Genomic DNA, 22,488 nt, shown 5'->3' on the forward strand with positions numbered 1-22,488 from the left:
GCATGCTCAAAGACTTGAAATGAGCAATGTATATTTCAAATAATGTTTCAAGTCTATTAAAAACACGCCTCATTCAAGAATCCAAATTTATGGGCTTATGAATTCTTTTCGGTTTTGTGTGGAAATGGCTCAAAATAATATTAATTTTTAGCTTCCTATACCATTGTATACTGCATGATATTTATTCCTACTCCGAAGTTTCAAACATGATAAATAAATAAATTGGCAGATGTTAAGGAAACTTGAGATACATAACTTTCATTATTCAACATCACTTGAGGGTTCAGGGGCATGATAGAGAGAGTGGCATGATAGAGAAAGAGAGAGAGACAGCAAAACCGCTCAGCCGTATGGCATTTTCCCGGGCATTTTCCATACACTCGGTTAGTTTTGTGGGGTTCATTATCGAACCCCAACGGTTTTAGCTTGTATTAATATTAGGGCCAGGCCAAAAACAATTTGGAGCCCCAAACTCACCATAAGGAAAGCATGTGCACTCGAGGCCAAGTTTGTTTTACAAATTGGGGCTACTATGATAAGAATGACAGTGGTGGCAGAAGCATTACAAATTAGAGGGAGATAAGCATAATGTTCCGATCTTACTAGGACTTTTATATAATTTCAGACAATTTTAGCCCAAAATGAAGGTGAATTTTGCTATGTGAAGGGCTAGTATGATATGCGCGAAGCGCGCCACATTTTGGAATTTAAGTTACCATATTTTGGTCCAAAACATGGTGTTGTCGGGCTAAATGGAACATGTACAGGGCAATTTTTGGGGCCCCTCTGAACTCTGGTCCAGTGGTAAATCTGGCTCTGAGGGCCCAGCACTCAGTGTCCATGGGCCCCCGAGGCTCTTGCTTACGCCCCTGCTTCCGCCGCCTATCATAATATAGGTGTGCATGTGCGTCCTTTATTAAAAAAGTTTCCGAAAGTTTGCAATCTTTTATCCAATCAGGAAACACGTAATCGACAGCCTCCGGTACTTTGCCCATTTTATTTCTTTGCGCATGCGTTTATTCAGCTTGTTTACATGTATGAAAACAGTCATTGGGGAGAGGCAATGGCAGAGATCCACAGTGAAAATACGAATTTGAGCTTGCTTTTTCCAGTCAAAGAGCCCTCTACATACAGTGAAATTGATGATGTTGCTCAGAGAAGATGCGTATACCCAGGAGAGCGTGTTTTGGTGGCTGTATCTTTGGAATATACTGGTACAGAAAGGTGCACGGACGACAAGAAGATTTGGCGAAACAGAGTCCAAAAACTGCGAGTAGTCAGCAACAATATTGTGTGTTTCCGGGCCGAAGAAGCTAATGACACACGCATATTAGGCTCAATTGATCAATCAAACAGTTTATTCATAACGAAGAATAGTAATCGTGAGCAAATGGACAAACATTTCAAATTATGTCCACCGTTTGCATCGTACAGCAATGGCAATTGCACGAGGCAGAGACGACCTGATCTGGTAAGTTAAACTGCACTTTTCCAATAAGTCCGGGGGCACTCAAGTTTCGCTGTCTATACATGCGTGACCGGAATGAACGCGGATTGCGTGAATCCTGTTTTAGTGTGTCAAAAACGCCTGTTTTCAAGAAGCATGTTTCCTCAGGGATATTGTGCGTTCACATCATTCCACATCTATGATCACTACCCTCTCCCCACATCACCCAAACATAAATATTAGAAAATTATAAATAAAAACATGCCGACTAAGGGTTTATTTTATCAAAAACCTGTAAGGGGAATACCCAGGGGTGGTACCTTTCGGATCAAATCCTGCTTAGGGGTGTATTTTGCGTTAACATTTGTTGCTAAACTGCGCTAAATTCCCATTCCCAAAAATGGCAAATCCTGTTTACCGGTATACGGTAGGGTATGTTTTGAAAATCTCTGGTCAACCATTTGTACACTGTGAAACTTGAGTAGTCGGGGGTAAATTATTTTTTACTTTATTCTATACTTGCCACACTACATACTGATATTTTAGAACAAAATACCACTCTCAATGTCATTGCGCGATCGACACCAAGATAAAGATGCGATGGTGAAATGTTTCTCACTCAACTATTCTGAGGTAGATACTCGTGCAAAAAACACATAAAAAGTTTTAAACGGGAAGTTTAAAAATCAGAAAAGCAAAAGAGCTATGTTTGACAAGACTTTGAACATGAAATATCAAAATATTTAAAAATACAAATTGTTTTCATCCTGATGTTATAGGTAGCAACCACAGGAAGGACAAAAAACACTGGGGGTCATTAGGTGATGGAAATAGGAGAATGGAGGCAATGTCCCCTCTCCTAATTTTTGAATGTATGCTGCACTACAAGCAGGTTGCATTCATCACCTGTGAATGTCTGCAATCATAGATTGAATATAATACTGCTCTTTTCAAAGATACTTATCTTACAGGTACGAGTGATCAGCATGATTTGGTTCAATTCAGAGGTATCGCGTGAACGTAGGCCCTACTTGTGAAGTGCGATATAAATTGTTTTTCCCTATTGCTATGGTAGTTAATCCTGTTACATCATCACTTCTACAGCGAATAGGAGTGAAATTGCATACATGATGTACAGGGTTTTCTTTAAGCATTTTGCTGAAGGGGTATTTTCAAATTTTTTTGACCCTTTCAATTGTGAATTTTTCCTCTGAAGGAGTCAAAAACATTAGCCAAGGGGTATTTTTATAATATTATTTTTGAAGACATTTTTAACAATAAAATTATGTGTGTGTTTGGAGCGTAGATCCGGAGGGGGTGGGGGTGGGGGTTTTGCCAGGGGAATGGCCCATACAATCATCCCCCAATGTTGACGCCTGTATGTGGGTTTCTGACCAAATTAACGCCATATTTGACCATTTTAGCCCCAAATGTGCAAATTTTTGCGCGCTTTGCTCGAATTTATTCCACTTTTGCACCATATTTCAACAGTTTAGCTTCAAAATGGCAACATTTTTTGTACCATAAACTTATTCTTTCTCCAAAAGGTGCTGGATTCACTGTACTTCAAGACATTTTTTTCCTAAAAGAAATCTACGCCACTGTTTGGAGCAGTGGCGGATCTAGAGCAGTCAGAAGGGATGGGCCAATTTTAGAAGAAAATAATAATATTTAAAAATGCCCCCTGAGAAGTAAGAAACTTTTGCAAAATGAAGACCTAATTGAAGCAATTAGGTGGATCATTTTGGCACTATAAATGTGTAAAATTTTAGTTTAAAAAAGCCGAACATTTGTGAAATGAGCAGTCCACGGAGTCTTTCGTGGACGGCAGGTTTTCCTATGGTAGGCCTATAAATTAAGTTAAACATAAATTGGCAAATGTTGAAAGCAGAAGTGAAAGTGGTCATTTGTTAATCAACTACGAGGGTGATGTTCCCCCCCGCCCCTTAAAACTTGGAACATTTTGCAAAATTAAGACCTAATTGAAGCGATTTGGTGGACCATTTTGGCACTATTACAGTATAAAATTTTAGTTTGAACAGTTGAAAAGCCGAAAATTGTGAAATGACGGTCCATAAAGCCTTTCGTTGTCACGTTTTCCCCATCAGACCTATAAATTGTGTTAAACATAGGGCATAAATTGGCAAATGTCGAAAGCAGAAGCGAAAATGGTCACTTGTTTATCCACTACGCATGGGGGTGTCTGAGGGGGATGTTCCCCCCATGAGAGGGAAAATTTTGCAAAATTAAAGTCCAATTGAAGACATATTTCGTGCATAATTTAAACCCGAACCCAATTTGCAAGATTTCAAACTGACACTACATGTATACAATTTTATAGACTCGCAATCACTAAAACATACATGGATCGATGCTGACAAAATCTGATGGGCCCTACATATGGGAGTAGGTCCTAAATGCCAAAAGCCGAGAATAAATGCACAATATCGGTATTTCTCTTGTCAAATTTTGCAATATCTGAACGCAGACGTTTTCAAGATTTTGTACGCATTGGACTTTGAGACTATGGGTTTGAAGGAGTCAGAAAAGTGCCTGAACGCGTAAATACGCGTGTTTTGTGCGTTAAAGAAAACCCTGATGATGTACCAGAAATAATACTCCTTGTTTTCATTTATTTCCTTTCTAGTCTGAACCCATCATGATACAGGACAATAGAGCAGTGATACCACTTGTTGTCACGGTGAACACATCTGAACAAGAAGCAGATACAGCTATGGTATCTGTCAATGTGTCAAGTTCTCCCAGCTCAATGTCATTACCAAAGGAAGGTTTCTTAGATCTCTTCTTGAAATTACCAATGCAGGAAGTCTTTGACTTGCACAATGACCAGTGGAAAACTACAGGTAGGTTATTCAGTGCTGGGGACTGAGACAGGGGTACTCAAGTATGGTTTGGTGAGGGATATGCTGCAGAGAATTTGTAAGTGGACTCATCCATATGCCAATTTCCCAAGAAATGTGGACCATCGCTCTACCAAAAGTCAAAATATTCAGCCAAATTTAAGGCAAATTAGCAAATTTTCATAACTTTTTGGCAAATTCCAAACATTTTGGCTGTACAATAAAGCAAATTGGGCTCTTTTTCAGGAAAAATGGATAACATGCCCTAAAATATATCAACTTTTGCCTAGAAAGAGGGGTCATAGGGGTAATTGATATACCAAATGGCCGAAAATGCGACCCAAGTTTGCAGCATGTGCCCGTATGGTCATTTATTCTGATAAAATGGTTTAAAGGACTTTTCGGTAACAATTTTTACCAGTCACTCTTTCACTGTTATTGTTACTAAGTAGGCCTACCACACGCAAATTACAGTTGTTTGTCATAGAGATGACTTCAGATGAGACCATGAAATAACAGACAATGATATTATTAATTTTTATGCCTCCACCGGAGGTATTATGTTTCCTGGTTGTCTGTCCGTCCGTTCGTCCATCCAAGCTTGCAAGTGCAATTTCTCAGAACTAGTAAGGCATATAATGATGCGATTTGGTGGAAGTGTGGCAATTGGCAGTATTCAAATTTAATTCCAACATATTTTCATCGCAAAATGTGCTAATTAAGTAGATAATGTGTATAATTTATGTATATCAATTAGCAAAATAACCTTTTGAAGAGATTATCTGGAGATCCGTATTGGTTACAGTGATGTGACTTGAAGTCATCTGGGGTCAAATCTCCATACATTGTCACAGGTACATGATTACATGAAATGTGGTGGGGTGGGAATGACCACCGTAGCGAGACAAAAAAATGTTCATTTTGGGGTCATTAGGGTTTATCCCGGGTCAAATCGCCATAGATTGTCGCAGGTTTATGAAATTTTGTGTGAATGATTGCCAAAATGAGATAAAAATATGAAGATCATTTTGGAGTCATTCAGGGTAATCCGTAGTCAAATCGCCATAAACTGGTGCAGGTTTATGAAATTTGGTGGGAAAGACCACCATAGCAAGACGAATAATTCCAAGATCATTTTGGGGTCATTTGGGTCAAATCACCATAGATTGTTGCAGGTTTTTAAATTTGTGCTAGTTTAAATGATGCGCGTCAAGGTGGAGGCATTACAGCCAACGCTTTGCGTCGAGAACCATGCGAGTCAAGAACTGCAAAATTCTAGTTGGTTATAATTTCATTTTCAATGATGCAAAATTATCTTAAAATCAAACTATTAACCTCATATTACTGAAAAATAAATTACCCATTTGAACTGTAAGAAAACAAAAAAAGGTAAATATTTTTCAATTAGCATTTGATACATGTTTACAATAATCAAAATTTATGTTTTGATTCATACCATACATGATTTCATTTCATTAAGTCGGTATTGTTACAAATTTACAAGCAATATCGAGAATCAAATCTATCAATCAAATCAAGTGTTTATACTTCCAAATATCATTTTTGCTTGACTGCTGGCTGATGGTAAATATCATTCCATTATTGGTATTCAAATGCATCACTTAAAGCAAAGCAAACCAAGGTCATGGTTATGATTATGGATTCATTATGGCCTATATATCACACTTAATCACTATCAATGCTAGGCTGGTAATGCAGGCTAACAGCAAGGCTGTCAACATCATCATCGTTATCGTCGTTGTCGTCATCATCATCTACATCATCTTCTTCATCTTCTTATTTGTCTTCCTCTTCCTCTCCTTTCCCTCTTCTTCTTTTCCTCTTATTTTTCATTCTCTTAGTCGGGCTGACGTCACACAGGGGAAGAAAAATCCTTGTAAAATCAGTGTGTGCATGTGCAGTTCCCCTCCGTTGAGCTGGTTGCTATGTGCACACTTGTGCAAAGGGGACAATGTTCCCGGATGTCCGACCAAATAAATTACAAAAGAGTTAAAATTGAAATGCAATGACAAATGAACAGAATGGCGAACACAATATTAAGAGTGAAATTTAAATACATAAATAAAAACATTTGATTCCTATAGTCATTTTCATTGAAAATTCACAATAATGCAAACTTGGTTTCCCCCTGAACCTTCATGACTAGTGAAATATTAATAAATGATCCAGTCTTTATGCCTTTTTATCCTGATACTTTCATTATATTTCAGTGCAAGCAGAATTACCGGTAGTGCCTCCACCTGAAATGAAGTGTCGTCATGTTGCTACCGGTGGGAAACATTTCCTGATCTTAACAGGTTGGTATTTGTCTTTGATTCCATCATGCCAGAAACAAGTGTAAGATTACAACTTGACTTGGCAAGACTTTTGATAACTGCACCCCCAAGATATTTAGGGTCAAGTTTAGGGACAGGTTATGGGTAGAATTAGGGTTGATAGGATCGATAATTACATCTTTTATAATAAATTGATGTGAAATCCTAAAAGGTTCCAAGATGGTGTTGCCATTATGTAAATTACTGTTCTTTTAGTAAGAGTATCCATTACTAAGGTTAAAAAGTTTAACAAGTTAATTGAAAAGGTCTTTTGGTGACAGAATATGAATAAAACTATCTACATGTCCCAGCTTGGTGAGAGATCTTATACCCCTCCAAATGTTGGATTATTATAATATTAGAAAATGTTTAACATGCTATATCAAATATTTTTGTCAAAATGTAAGTGACAGAATATTTTTTTAAATCTGTTATCAACACTAAAAATAACATTATGTTACAATATTTGATGGCAACTTAAAACATAAAAATGCTTCTTAAATGTTATTAAAATGTTTTATAACCTTTATGTAAACCAACATTTAAACATTTTCTGGCAACCTTTTTGCCCTTTCAAATAATGTTATGAAACCATTTTGTGCTTGCTAGGTTAGTCTGCTTATATCCAAGCATATATAGTTCATGGTCCCAGGCTTAGTCAGAGGCTTAAAAAACACCCTGTTCTCATGCGTAGTTTGATTTGGTGTTAGTGTTCATTGATTGCATGAATTATTAATCTTGGTTCAAAAATGGGCTATTCCAGTTGAAATCCATACACCCTATGGTAGACATGACCGTAACCTTCTACACAGAGAGCGTGAATTTCAAATGGGTTACCTGAATGGGTGACTCTATTTGAAATCTCCACCCCATGTGTGGGAGATTAAGGTCATGTCTACTATAGGGGGTGTATGAATTTCATCTGGAACAGCCAAATGCACTGCCCTTGACATTCTACGCATCCGATATAGGCCGTCTGTTGAAACCAATGTCTGTTTATATACGTGTGTTCGTGTCTGGAAACCGCACAAGGGGTATTTTCTTGGCAAGCATCTGTAATTGGAAAATAATTAGTTCACCCAAGCATTTATCAAACATGACAGATGATCGCTGGTTAAAGGTATGCATCTGATAAGTTGGAACATGGTTGGAATAAAATTGTTGTCAATTCCCAAGGATTTGCATTAAAAATAATAATTCTTTCTCTCTCTCTGCTTACTTTTTTAGGCGGATGTTTAATTGGCATTTTATTTATTTATTTGCTTGTTTGTTTGTTTGTTTGTTTGTTTGTTTGTTTGTTTGTTTATTTATTTATTTATTTATTTATTTATTTATTTGTTTGTTTGTTTGTTTGTTTGTTTGTTTGTTTGTTTGTTATATTTTTAATTTTATTTATTTATATATTTATTTATTTATTTACAGTTTCCATTTCTGTCATCTCATTACTGTTGGAATACAACGAATTAAATAATGTTATAATATCATATCATGTTTCAAACCACTGTTGATTCTTACAGTTACAAATCACTATGTTGAGGATCTTCATATAACCCATCTGCAAGTATTGGTCAATAAAAATGAAGGACTTGTCTTGCAGGGACATAAAACAAATCTATTGAAGTAAGTAAAATAAATCAGTGATCATAATTATTATAAAGATTCATATTGACAACATTGTGCCTAGTAAAAGAGTAGAAAGATTAATATACCTTATTCAATATTTTGTAGCCCAGCAAATACAGAATGTTTTTGGATTGTATAAATGGTATAAAATGTTTTAATTATTATTGTTACATTCTAAAATATTTTTGAAAACTTGCTGTAAAACATTCTAACTCAATGTTATTTAAATGTTGGCAAAATATTTTTTGAAAATGTTTGCCAAACAATATTTTATTTAATCTTTTTTATACAGTACATCAAAAGGTGTTGATTCTAGTAATATAGAGCTTCTGTTGAGCAAGTCTTCCAGTCTACCAGTAGTGCTGCATCCACTTGAACAACACACATTTGTCTTCCAGTTACACATCAGTCAAGAAATGTGGAGAAATAACACCTTGTTAACAACGGTAAGTTGTCCCCCCTCCCTCCCTCCTTCCCTCTCTCAACAACTGGTATTGAAAATGATTAATAAATCACTCATTGGATCAAAATTTCATTGTCTTTCAATTAAAAAAAATATATATGTGCTACTGAGGTTTGTTCATTTTGGATCCTTTTAATGTTACTATCTACTGAAGATAGCCAATATCAGATCATGTTAATGTTACTGACTATTGAAGATAGCCAATATCAGATTGTGCTAAGGATGAGCACAAAGTTGATTTCACTGATGCGGATCACAAATCTAAAATAAATTGGCTCAAAGACTTTGATTGAAGATCACGTTAATGTTACTGTCTAAGATAGCTCACATCAGATCATGTTATCGTCTACTGAAAATAGCTCACATTAGATCATGTTAATGTTACTGTCTACTGAAGATAGCCAATATCAGATCATGTTAATGTTACTGTCTACTGAAGATAGCCAATATCAGATCATGTTAATGTTACTGTCTACTGAAGATAGCCAATATCAGATTGTGCTAAGGATGAGCACACAGTTGATTTCATTGATGCAGATCACAAATCTAAAATAAATTGGCTCAAAGAGTTTGATTGAAGATCACGTTAATGTTACTGTCTACTGAAGATAGTTCACATCAAATCATGTTAATATTACTATCTACTGAAGATAGCCCATATATCAGATCGTGTTTAATGTTACTATCTACTGAAGATTGCATTTTGTTTCCTCTCACATGAGGGGGTAACCAAATGAAGGACTAATGAAATCGCAACAGCTTTGTTTTCATTCTGGGAAGAAAAAGATGCGGAGAAGGTGGCAGAAGTAACTCCTGGGAAGCAACTATGTTTTGTGATGGCTGTCCAGGCACCATAACTACTATATTTTATCCATAATTCTAATAATGTCAGGGAGGTCTCCCTACACTACTTTGAGACCAACCACGGCCAGAATGAACCCCATTGAGAGCTTGTGAGAAATGAAACAAAACAAAAACAAATGTGCCACTATCCTTCACACCTGATGTTAACTTAATTAACTTGACCAAAAATATTAAAGTTCCCGTAAAGTCATTGAATATTGATGATACTTGTATAGAAGTAAATAATGGACACACGCCAGTTTGTATGCACAGTGGTTTGTATGCATTAATGATTATTAGATTTGTGAATAATAAATGCGGTCTTTATTAATGGGAATTATGGGATTGCTTTTACAGAGGACTGAAATAACTTTCCCCACTTAAAGGTGATTGACAACCTCATTCCCCCACTTTACCTCATCAAAATTTTGGTATCAGATGAAAGCTCATATTTTTGTCATAAACATATTGAAATTGGGTGTTCCAAATCGGTATATTTTCGTAGAAATCATCAAAAAACTGTCGAATGTATACCACATTTGAGACTAATTAGGCAGTTTTTTGATGATATCTTCGGAAATACACCGAGTTGGAACTTCTAATTTCGATATGTTTATGAGAAAAATAGGGCCTTTCACTTGAAATCAATATATTACATGATCATGATGATTATCATTTATAAAAACACTGCAGACTACCAATATCACACTGTATAAATGTTGGTAATTCCATTAGGAATTAGTCACATTTACAAAAAACATTTACATGTTCTTTTTACATGTTTGATTTCTAACAAGTATTCTTATAAGAGCTCAATATAGAGGCTGGAATGTGCTCATAAGGACACATTAATTTCTTTCAGACTTGAATACTCTCCTGTATAGAGGTTATCCACTTTACTCATGTGTGACTTCTAACAAAAGGCGCTGATTCCCGTAGTATTCCTTATTCAAAACAAATCAATTCATGACCTCAGAGTTACCTGCATGACTCTTGGTGGGCTATTTTGAAACAGTCATGGTTGCACATGCAGGTACTTCTTTTGAAAGTCCTAAACAAGGTATAGCAGTCGTTGATAGGATATGCAGCTTATAGAGCACGGATAACCTCTATAGGCTTAAAGATATTGGAAGAGGAAATAATGACTGCATGCATTTTGACAACATAAGAGCATTTTCTTTGTTGTTATTTTTCTTTGTTTTTTGCATGAAGGGGCAAATTGAAAACGATACATTCTTACCATTACTGTTATAGAGAGATGCTGCCAATACAGTAGACCTGAGCCTACATGTATAACATTAATGCTTGGTATTATAATTTATGTAATTGACAGAAACAAAATGATAATAGATTTGATGAACTTATTATTAATATCAACAATATGTTGATGAAATGATACGCTAATGAATTTTGATTGATTTTATGAATATCAACAATATCAATAATGTTGATGAAATTTGAACTTATAATGGATATTAACAATATGTTGATAAAATGTTGATGAACTTGAATATCAACAATATTTTTTTGAAATTGTGATAAATTTGATGAACTTATGAATATGAAAATTATCTTGCCGCAATGGTGATGAATCATGTTACTATCTACTAGCTCATATCAGATCATGTTAATGTTACTGTTTATTGAAGATAGCTCATATCAGAGTGTGTTAATGTTACTATCTACTGAAGATAGCTCATATCAGATCATGTTTATGTTGTTATCTACTGAAGATAGCTCATATCAGATCATGTTAATGTTACTGTTTACTGAAGATAGCTCATATCAGAGTGTGTTAATGTTACTATCTACTGAAGATAGCTCATATCAGATCATGTTTATGTTGCTATCTACTGAAGATAGCTCATATCAGATCATGTTAATGTTACTGTTTACTGAAGATAGCTCATATCAGAGTGTGTTAATGTTACTATCTTCTGAAGATAGCTCATATCAGATCATGTTTATGTTGCTATCTACTGAAGATAGCTCATATCAGATCATGTTTATGTTGCTATCTACTGAAGATAGCCCATATCAGATCATGTTAATGTTACTGTTTACTGAAGATAGCTCATATCAGAGTGTGTTAATGTTACTATCTACTGAAGATAGCTCATATCAGATCATGTTTATGTTGCTATCAACTGAAGATAACCCATATGAGATTGTGTTAATGTTACTGTCTACTGAAGATAGGTCATATCAGATCGTGTTAATGTTGCTATCTACTGAAGATAGCCCATATGAGATTGTGTTAATGTTACTGTCTACTGAAGATAGCTCATATCAGATTGTGTTAATGGTACTATCTACTGAAGATAGCTCATATCAGATCGTGTTAATGTTACTATCTACTGAAGATAGCTCATATCAGATCGTGTTTATGTTAATATCTACTGAAGATAGCTCACATCAGTTTGTGTTAATGTCACTGCCTACTGGTGATAAAACTAAAAATCATATCATATTATTATTATAATGGAATAGGAATGATGGGATTTAATATATATTTTTTATTGCCTTAGAAAATACTGAAGCTGCAGATACTAATATTTGCAAAATTCTTAATGCAAATATTTGCAAATATTGCTTTATGCATAAGGTAAATTCCAATTGAGCAGTTTTGTTAATGTACCAAACACATGGTTAACACAAATAGTTGCAATCCAATTTTCTGATTCAGAAAACAGTAATATCGTGGGCTGTAGCAAGGTTGAAAAATGTGGGGTAGCCATTGAAATGCGGAGAGATCAAAATACAAATATGTGCCAAAATTGAAATAAAGCTATAAAGAAAAACATAACAAATTTCACAAAAAGTGGGGCAACCATATGGTCTCCTTGCTATGGCCTGGTAACATCATTAACCAACAGTTTAAAAACATATTCACAGATACAGAGGTTTGGTAGAATGAATGAACTGTCTCGTTAATAATAATGAAGATCAGCTACCAGAACAAATTGTGTATGTGCTTTGGCCCAATTCAAAATTGTAATAAAAATATCCAAGTGCAAATTCACTGTTGTCACCATAGATTGAAGTAGTGCAACATCATTATACGAGTAACAAAATAAATGCATAGCAAATGAGTGTGTGCTGCACTAGGCCTTACAATGCATGATTGAAATGAAAAGCAATATTTATCTTCCAACTAAAAATAGTACTCTGTCTGATATAATTTTAATTAGTAATCATAGGCAGCATGGGGTGAGGTCAGCCCTCAACCAGAGTGAAAAATGTTAACACTTTCATTGAAAAATCAGTGTTTGGATGAGTCGTGATTTTGCATATACCTGTACCATCTCGCCCTGTTCCCTTCTTTGTGTCATGATGTGCTTAGCACTAGCATCTTGAGATCCACTTGGTGTATTTATTTATTTATTTATTACATTGACACCATATCAGGGCCAGAGCTATTTAATTTGAAAGCAGTCACTGAATACTGACCAAAGTAATCCTGCTTAATATTTTTATTATTTGTGCTTTACTGTATACTAATTCCTTGCTTGCATGCAATGTGTATGTAAATTGTAATCTGTTTATCGTACCGTATAATACGAGTGACAGCAGATCTGCACCAACCCAGCAACACACAAAACGTTTTAAAAACATTTTAACAGATTATCTTGGGTTTTGGTTTTGGCCAAAATGTTTTAATAACATTAAATATTGAGTTTATGAAGGTCATGAAACATTTTAAAACATTTTGTATAAAAACACACCACAACACAATATTATAAAATATTTGTTGCAAACATTTTTAGCAAAATTATTTTGTCAACACTTAAATAAAATTGTTAGAATGTTTTGTAGTAATTTTTCAAATTTTTTTTGGATGTTATTGAAAGGTGTTATACTCTTTATGCACCCTTTATAATAACCCCAACGTTTAAACATTGTTGGCAACCTTTTCTAACCTTTTGCAAATAATATAGAAATCGTTTTTGTTAGCTGGAAAGTCAGTATGGTTAAGGAGGGATAATTAGGTTAATCAAATTGCCTGTCCAAAATGATGAGAAGATGAGTGGCTAGATAAGATACCATTATATGCACTGTCTCCAGACCTGGGAATAAGCCATTATTTTAGTGCATTTTATACTTCAAATTACCGATTGCAGTGCAACTTTAACGGGGAGTGCCAAATTGAAATCCACCTGTTTCAGAGATTGGCATATAATTGCTCTTCATGCTCACCTTTCAATATAGCATTCTACCATCATGTGTTTACCCTAACTTCAATAATGCAGCACAAGCAGTGAAAACAGAACGTAACAGAGACTATGTTGCCTGATATAATAAGGCATGTATATATCTTCATATCCTGTCAATTTGATTGCAATATTGCCTACTAGACTGGAAGAATATATTATCCAGCTGAGTAAATAATATTGGTTTTAACCTCTTGTTTCTACATGCATGATATCAAATATTTAAAAATAATGTTACTGTCTACTGCTGAAGATAGCTCATATCAGATTGTGCTAATGTTACTGTATACTGAAGACAACTCAATCATGGTCAGTGCCTCCATAGGATGTCTCACACTACGCCACTGGTCAGGTTTTAATTAAAGGCTACAGGAGCTAGGAGATAGTTTACATCTGATCATGTTAATGTTACTATCTACTGAAGATAGCCCTTATCAGATCAGGTTAATGTTACAGTCTACTGAAGATAGCCCATATCAGATCATGTTAATATTAATGTCTACTGAAGATAGCCCATATCAGATCATGTTAATATTAATGTCTACTGAAGATAGCCAATATCAGATCATGTTAATATTAATGTCTACTGAAGATAGCCCATATCAGATCATGTTAATATTAATGTTTACTGAAGATAGCCCATATCAGATCATGTTAATATTAATGTCTACTGAAGATAGCCAATATCAGATCATGTTAATATTAATGTCTACTGAAGATAGCCCATATCAGATCATGTTAATATTAATGTTTACTGAAGATAGCCCATATCAGATCATGTTAATATTAATGTCTACTGAAGATAGCCAATATCAGATCATGTTAATATTAATGTCTACTGAAGATAGCCCATATCAGATCAGGTTAATGTTACTATATACTGAAGATAGCCCATATTTGATCATGTTAATGCATTTTATCATGCATGATAAAATGATATAAAATAATGTTCCTAGTTGTCAGTCTGTCTGTTTTGATGTTCCTAGTTGTCAGTCTGTCTGCCTGACAGAGGCATAGTGTTCCTAGTTGTCAGTCTGTCTGCCTGAGCTTGTGAGTAAAATGTCTCAGTCAGTCTGTCTGTTTGGCCGAGCTTGTGAGTGGAATTTCTTAGAACTGGTAAAGTTACTTTGTTAAGTCATAATAGGTCTAAATATAGGCAATTTTAATGACAAATTTGGACAAAGTATAATCAATGGACATCAATTGTTGATGTATTTTTTTTATTTCCGATGCAGGGTATTCATATTCCTCTCTTCCTGTCCTCATCATGGTGTACATCATCTATGAGTGATAATGAGACTATAAGTACACACTATGCATTGCCAACTATCAGACTAGACTTTCCTTCATTTGTAATGTCTGCCCAGTGCAAGTCACCTGTTAGTGTGGGAGAAAGGTAAGTCACACTTCATATGCTTTGAATTGCTTTGCTACAAAATGTTGATTTGTGGCCGATTTTGCCCGAAAAACACACTTTTTGGGTGACAAAAATTTTCACATGCCAACTTTGTATACTCATAGAGTCTACAATATACATAGATATGGCCCTTTAAAATGTTAACATATCAGCTGAGGGTACTATTTGATGGATTCAGGTATTTGTTTTGTGATTGACTTAATCATTTGCACGCCAGAATCATTCAAATATGACATGCCTCGTGACAATTGACATGCCAAAATAAGCCATTTTCGGCAAAGAAATTGATTTGAAAAATCATAACTCTTGATAGGAAGGTGCTACAGTGATGGTTGACCTACCAGTCTATGCAGTATTGAATGGGCTTTCATTTGATACCTCACTTTGTTCATTTTAACTAAGGGAAAGACTTGCAAAATGTAAAAATGTTTCCCCTACCCCTTAAAATGTTGGCGTGTGTAAAAATTCCGCCATTTATAAAAATTGGGATTATAAGAAAACTACAAGAGCTATAGGCTTGAAAAACTAATCAGTTATGCACAGTATAAGTTCCTACTTGGGTATAACATTAATATCTTTCCATTCCTTCTCAATTTTCTTTTCTAATTTTTTTATCAATTTGTGACATCTGTAAATTACGTAAAATTTGGCATTTCGAAAAATCACAACAAAACAAATATGAGGGCGACATGTTTAAAAAACTAATCAGTTATTCCCATGATACAGTACTACAGGGATATAGTACCAAACTTGTGCTAAAATGCATATTTTTTGAGTTCTAATTTTTTTATCAAATTGACTTGCCACCCCATTTTTGTATTTCTGACTTCAGAAAAACTAATCAGTTATTCCCATGATACAGTACTACAGGGATATAGTATCAAACTTAGTGCTAAAATGCATATTTTTTTAGTTCTAATTTTTTTATCAAATTGACTCACCACCCCATTTTTGAGCAAAATCGGAAACAATTAGTACCTGTAATATTGCGCAATCATGTGACCTATATTCAATGTGTGTGCACCAATCAGATGTCAGACTTGCACTACAACATGATGTGAGCCTTACAGAGCCTTTATAAGTGTGCCAATAGAGTTCAAATATGTTGTGATGATGTTGTCACTTATGGATCTCATATTTTTATTTCCGTCAAAAGCATATGCCTCTACTGTAATGCTCATATCAGGAAAACAATGACAGATTGTGCATTTCTGACTTCAGAAATGAATTCTGCACAAAATTTCAGTCTAGAAAACATATTTAAAACAATATTTTTTGAAACTTTATATTTTGCCATTTTTGGCAGTCAAACCTGCTTCAAATCTGAAACCGTGTCATATGGCCAATTATGTAACCTAGTCTTAAAACCGCTTGGGCCACTTTTGTCTAAGTGTTACAAAAGTGACTGCATAGAGTTGAACCATGGACCAGTTGGACGGTGCTCTTATGATAGGTAGTTTTAAACAATGGGGTATTCGAAGTGGTAGAAATAGTTACATAATAGAATATCTCCTTGAGTTTTTGAAAGTCACAACTAAGCACTGACATAAAAACCTCATTTACTAGAAATCGTGGCTGCAGCTCAAAAACTTCTACCCCAATTCATGTTGGAACTTTGGAAGAGCATATTTTTATGGTTGTGACATTCGGTAGCAGATGGAGTCAAGCAGAAACCATAAGATTGTTTATAGCTCATTTTCCAAATGTTTTCCATCAAGGCATACAATCACATATAACTATGAGAAGTATGTACAATTTGTCAACAGAATGCTGGCAATAGTGGTCACCCCAGAATAGCTAGAAGCCCAGCTGAATTTAATTTCAAAATTGTATTGTTTTGTACTCATGGATGCATAAATGTTTTCAGTTTTACCAATGATACCCCCGATATCTCAGGGATATGAGAAATTACATTATTTATAAGATAATTTTGAAAGAAATTTAATGACTTCATTTATAGATTTTGATTAATTATATTATTAAGTTCATGTTAATTTTTATGAAGAAACACCACTTATAATTCTTTTGTGTCAGTTCTTTGATGTTTAATGCACGAGAAGCATTTCTATGCTGTTCAAACTTGATATGCGCAAACATGGCAAAAGTGGCCCAACACGTTTTCTGGGCGATTTAATTAATCGGACATAACTTTTGAACCCAAGCTAGTAAAGAAACCAAATAAATGTCTTCTTTTAGCCTAGATATTACTAATTGTATTACATATAACATTTGTGCCATAACTCTTTTAGTTTTTCTTGAGAAGTCAAAATGCAATTGTATAAATTTTATTGTTACACCCTGTATGTTACCTGTTTTTGAATACTAAAAGACAGTGATACCTGTGATATCATGAGATGGTTAAAATGCATTATTTTTTCACGAACTACTTTGTTACATTTTTAGAGCATTTATATTACCCACAATATTTCAAATTTAAATGAAATATTTATTGTCCTTTTTCAAAATAAATAAAAAATATTCAGAGTTGGGTGTTCTTTTCAGTGCTAAAAGTGCTAAATGATTGATTGGATTTCTCAAAAAGAATGAATTCAAGAAAAATAAAGTTGTATTTTTGATACAGATAAAGATTTTTGCTATCAAAAATATACTGTATAGTAACATTTAATTTAAAGATAGTTGTACAGCTAAATCATATTTGTTAAATTATTGTGAAGTATTGCTTGAATATATTTGCCTCTTGTTTCTATACTTACAAAAGCTGCAATGGTTGATAGACAGTTTTTTAATATAGAAATTCGTCATAATTATTACATGTTCTGTGTACTTGTGTGTTGGACGGTTTAAGAAAAATTGTTCAAAATATTTGCATGATACGAATAATTACCTAATTCCAAACACTCCTGGAAGTATGAATTGTTGTGCTTATACTAATTATACCATCATCATTGTGTGTTCCACGGGGATCCATTGTTGGGCCCTTTCTCTAGTTTTCATGTCACCTACACTTTGCTGAACAACCTGCAAGATTTCCTGGGTATAACGCTGCTATGGATGCCTGGCAATGCCCCAGTGGCTGAATCAGGTAGCGCATGCATGCTTAGATGAATTGCATACTGCATGATTCATTAGCATGAATCAATGTGAAGAATATGTGCTTTGTATTGTTTGTGGCTTAGTTATTTCCATTATAAAATATGATGTGTTTGCAGTGTATTATCAAAATAAAGCTTGTTTCATTCAGGTTCATTTTATGTTTTCCCTTTTACTATGTTTGTTTTTGAATGTTGCATGGATTTAGCAGTTATGCATGTACTGATGTTGTCATATAAAGTCAAGGTTAAGGTGATGTGGGAGGATTCCACACATGTGCTCATCTCTTTAGTTTCTGTTTCCTGGGCCACACCCCTCCCCCTGGTATAACTGGCTAAAGGCTGTTGTTGCACCTTTTTAGCACCTTATGCCAGAGATCGTAGGTTTAAATAATTAATTGGTTGTCTATCTTGGTGTTTGTTACTCACAATAGTTGTGGGCATTGAAAGTGGTAGCCTGACTTTTATGACACCTTGAATGCACTAGTTGAATGCATGGTGACTTATCAGTGTTCAAATTAAACCTCTTTGTTTGCTGTAAAGCATGTTTCCCATAAATTTGAATAAATGTGAATAAAAATGAAGTGAAATGGATTTATTATTATGTATTGATCATCCTACAATGAAAACAACCTTAAAGTGTGGAAAAACAGTGGCATGATCGACAGGAATTTTTCACCAGGTTTGCCATCGCAAATAATAAAGGAGACAGGTAGAAAAAGTGATCCCACCTGGGAATCAAACCCAGGACCTCGGGTTTCGATTCCCAGGTGGGATCACTTTTTCTACCTGTCTCCTTTATTATTTGTGATGGCATAACCTGGTGAAAAAAATGTATGTTTATTATAACCTTAAAGTGATTCACAAAGACAATACATTTACATAAAATACAGTCAAAGTAGGCCAAAAATATAGAATGCATTGACAAGATTACAAATTAAAAAGAAAGCGTGAAATATGGATCACTCTAGCATTTGAGCACTCCTAACAGACCCAATCTGAACATCATTCCCATGAAGACAAGGTGCTTATAATATTTCCATGTTCACTCCCCAGATGAGAATTCTATGCGGTTCATAGAAGAGGCTGTGGTATGCCAACAACCAACCAATCAACTTGGGTTTTGTGCCAAAGGATCCACAGCAACCGTCACAGTGCCATTCCAGGCAATTCGTCCAGGGTTACACGAGGTCAGTACTGCATGGCAGTCTATATTTTATCGCCTGAACGACACAGTGGCGACACTAGGGGGCCAAAAATATTTTTCTTGTCCCTCCCCCATCCCAGTTTCCCCCCACAGTAAACACCCCAAATTACAAAAAATGTGACACGATCTGGTCCATGGGGGCCAAAGGCGGCAAATTTGAAACTGAGATAAAGGTAAAAATGTGGAGTAAAAAACAATAAAATACATAAGAAAATAGACACCAAAAAACTTCATAACTTTAGAACCAAGTATGCTAGACATTTGGTGTTTTTAGTAAATGATAGCCTATTGTATATATAATGTAATAATTACAGTAACTCAATTTTCAAAAATGCCTCCTTTGGCCCCCATGGACCAGATCGTGTCACAAATTCACTATTTTGCACAAAATTTGTTGATAACCCCCGGAAGAAATTCCTGGTGCTGCCACTGGAATGACAAGATGTGGGTAAAGTTTTCCAAAATGACAAGCCACAAAATAGCTTCACTAGTCTTCTCTACCTATAACCACCTCTGATTATTGCTTGCATTTAATTAGAGTGGCGGAATGATTTTGAAAGTGACATTTGTGTTTAGTGGAAATCCTTATTTTGACTTCATTCAATGTTGTTCATTCCCATGAAATATAAACTTGAATGTATGTTGGTCTGTGATAGGGTTCGGACTATTTTGTATTAATAATGTGTACGTGTTAATGCAAGCTCTTTCTGTATAGATAAAATGTGACCTGCTACCATGAAATGAGCGTAAAGTCGCAAGTTGGTAGTTTTGAGACATCCTGGCTGCTGAGAGGATGTTCTTTGTTTGCAGCTCACCTGTACAAGTCAATAGTATTATGTCAATTCGTGAATGACCCATTGTACCCCATTCACAAAGGACATACAGACATGAACATCTGCATGTGAAACAAAAAACACCAACGCAGAGTAGAAACTACTAACTTGTGACTTCACGCTCATTTCGTGGTAGCAGGTCACAAATAAGAGCCTAAATTATATTGTTACAGCTGCAATAAAATTTAAAATTGTGATTGTGATTCCAGCAGAGGCTTTTGATTTTGATCCATGGCTTATTACATGCCACAATGTTTTCCCCACTCCAATTGTTTAACAAATTTTCTACTCAAAATGTCACTTTAAAGCTGCAGCAAATCCTTCAAATGCACCATGCATCATTATAAAGTGTCACACAAAAGTGGCTCATATTGACACAACTCAAATAAAAACAGATAAGTATAATACAATAATAAAGATCATAAACTATTAGTATCTACATTTTGTAGAATCTGCCATGCACTTACATGCAGTTTATGGCTAAATATAAGCAAATAGGTTATTCATCAACTAGAACTGTCTCATTTCGAATTGGCAAAAGTAACAGATATGCCTATTATGTCATCATGAACCAAGTGTTCTTCACTTTCATATTTGTTTTAGATTTTGAAACCCGAACCTTCTTGAACTCTAGCATTTGACTTAGTTTTAATACTGTTGCATGGTATTTCCTTACAGCTTGGCAAATACATGAAGCTGAAGCTACAATACACTCAACCACCCAATTCTTCCAACAAATCATCTCCATTAGAAAGGAAAGACTCTAGCAAGTTCAGCCTCAACCACATTGCCAGGAACCAGCCACCTCTGCAGCAGCTTCCTCGAAACCTATCTGTGCAACAGCTCAGCTCAGGTGCTCCTCCACCAGCCTTGTCACCTAGTCTCCCACGCAGGTCTCATTCCTTGACAGGAACTGAGACGATCAGTGGATTAGGATTAAATAGTAACCAAAAGGGTGTGCAGAGAGCAGACTCCATCCCAGGGGTAGGAGGTGATCCATTGAATGCATGGAAAGTGAATTTACAAAGGTAAGATTGTGTTTGATTCAAGTGATGTGATCTACAAAAACCTGGACAAAATAATTGGCACAATTGAACTGAACATATAAATTGGAGAGGCGAGTGAACATGCATGCAATATAATTATGCAAGTGTAAGTTAGGACTTTATTGACATAAGAAAAAAAAAAAAATGCTGATAATTCTCGTCAATTATAAGCTGAACAAACTATACATGCAAGTGAATGTGAGCTTAATGTTTATCAGCACTGCTGTTTTCTTCCTTTTTGCCAATTTTTTAATCTGATAAAATATCTAACAGACAGTGGAATTAATTATCCTTTAAAGCATTCTTAAAACAATACACAGTTTTTGCTCCTTTGCTGGGATCAGTGATAATGCCTTTAATATTATTAGCAATTACTGTTTTTGTTTTGTCGCAGGAATTCATATTCACCGGTGAAATCCAGACCAGACAGTTCCAACATCACATCACAAACAGTCAGTGTAGATAGAATTGCCAAGAAGAAATGCCAGATATTGGTACTTGACAATTAAAACAGGGAAGGCATTCAGGACGGGCAGTTGTGATAATCATCACTGATCATCTCCCCAAGACAGGATACAGTTATTTGTACACACAAATCCACCAATAATAAGGTCAATCGAGGTCAAAGGTCATTACGGAGGGTTCAAATGGCAAGCAGGTAGTATTGGGGAAACTTGACTTCTCTGAACATTGACCTTCTGCATCTGCAATGAATGGCTGTTATTTCTGTGTAAAATAAAGGGATTGCATGTGATGATCTCCAGGAGATGATTACCACAACCTCTCATGAAAGACACTTTGTCTCTTATGTGTGAGGAGATAAAAGTTGGTGTTTAAACTTGCTTTTCACAAGTGGTGCAATTACAGCAGTGCATAGTCAGGACTTATCAGAGGGGTGTCCAAATTTGAAAAAATGGGTTAAAAAGTACAAAAGTGACCTAAAAATCTCAAATAATCAGGGTGGAGAGCATGGGGGAGGGCTTCACACATGGGGCAGCTGCTTACACCATACTATTATAGGCTTTCTACCCTGGCTTGAGAGCCTGGTCCCATCAGGACCCAAGTGTGTCTCCACACAGCGAGCAAGCAACCCCTGGCTATGCCACTGTTGCAATATACAGATCACCTTAATAAAAGGAACTGTAATCACA

General features: G+C 35.3%; 1 protein-coding gene across 1 annotated transcript; it reads left to right on the plus strand.

The window, feature by feature from the left end:
- Positions 1-1,056: 1,056 nt before the first annotated feature.
- On the plus strand, positions 1,057-21,850 carry LOC140155900 (trafficking protein particle complex subunit 14-like). Its single transcript, XM_072178907.1, has 10 exons — positions 1,057-1,471; positions 4,095-4,311; positions 6,540-6,626; positions 8,162-8,264; positions 8,560-8,713; positions 15,020-15,180; positions 18,150-18,244; positions 19,308-19,441; positions 20,970-21,319; positions 21,732-21,850. Exons 1-10 carry the CDS (start codon positions 1,064-1,066, stop codon positions 21,844-21,846), a joined length of 1,824 nt encoding a protein of 607 aa, XP_072035008.1. The 5' UTR covers positions 1,057-1,063; the 3' UTR covers positions 21,847-21,850.
- Positions 21,851-22,488: the final 638 nt, after the last annotated feature.

This window comes from Amphiura filiformis, chromosome 6 (assembly GCF_039555335.1).
Source record: "Amphiura filiformis chromosome 6, Afil_fr2py, whole genome shotgun sequence".
Taxonomy (NCBI): Eukaryota; Metazoa; Echinodermata; class Ophiuroidea; order Amphilepidida; family Amphiuridae; genus Amphiura; species Amphiura filiformis.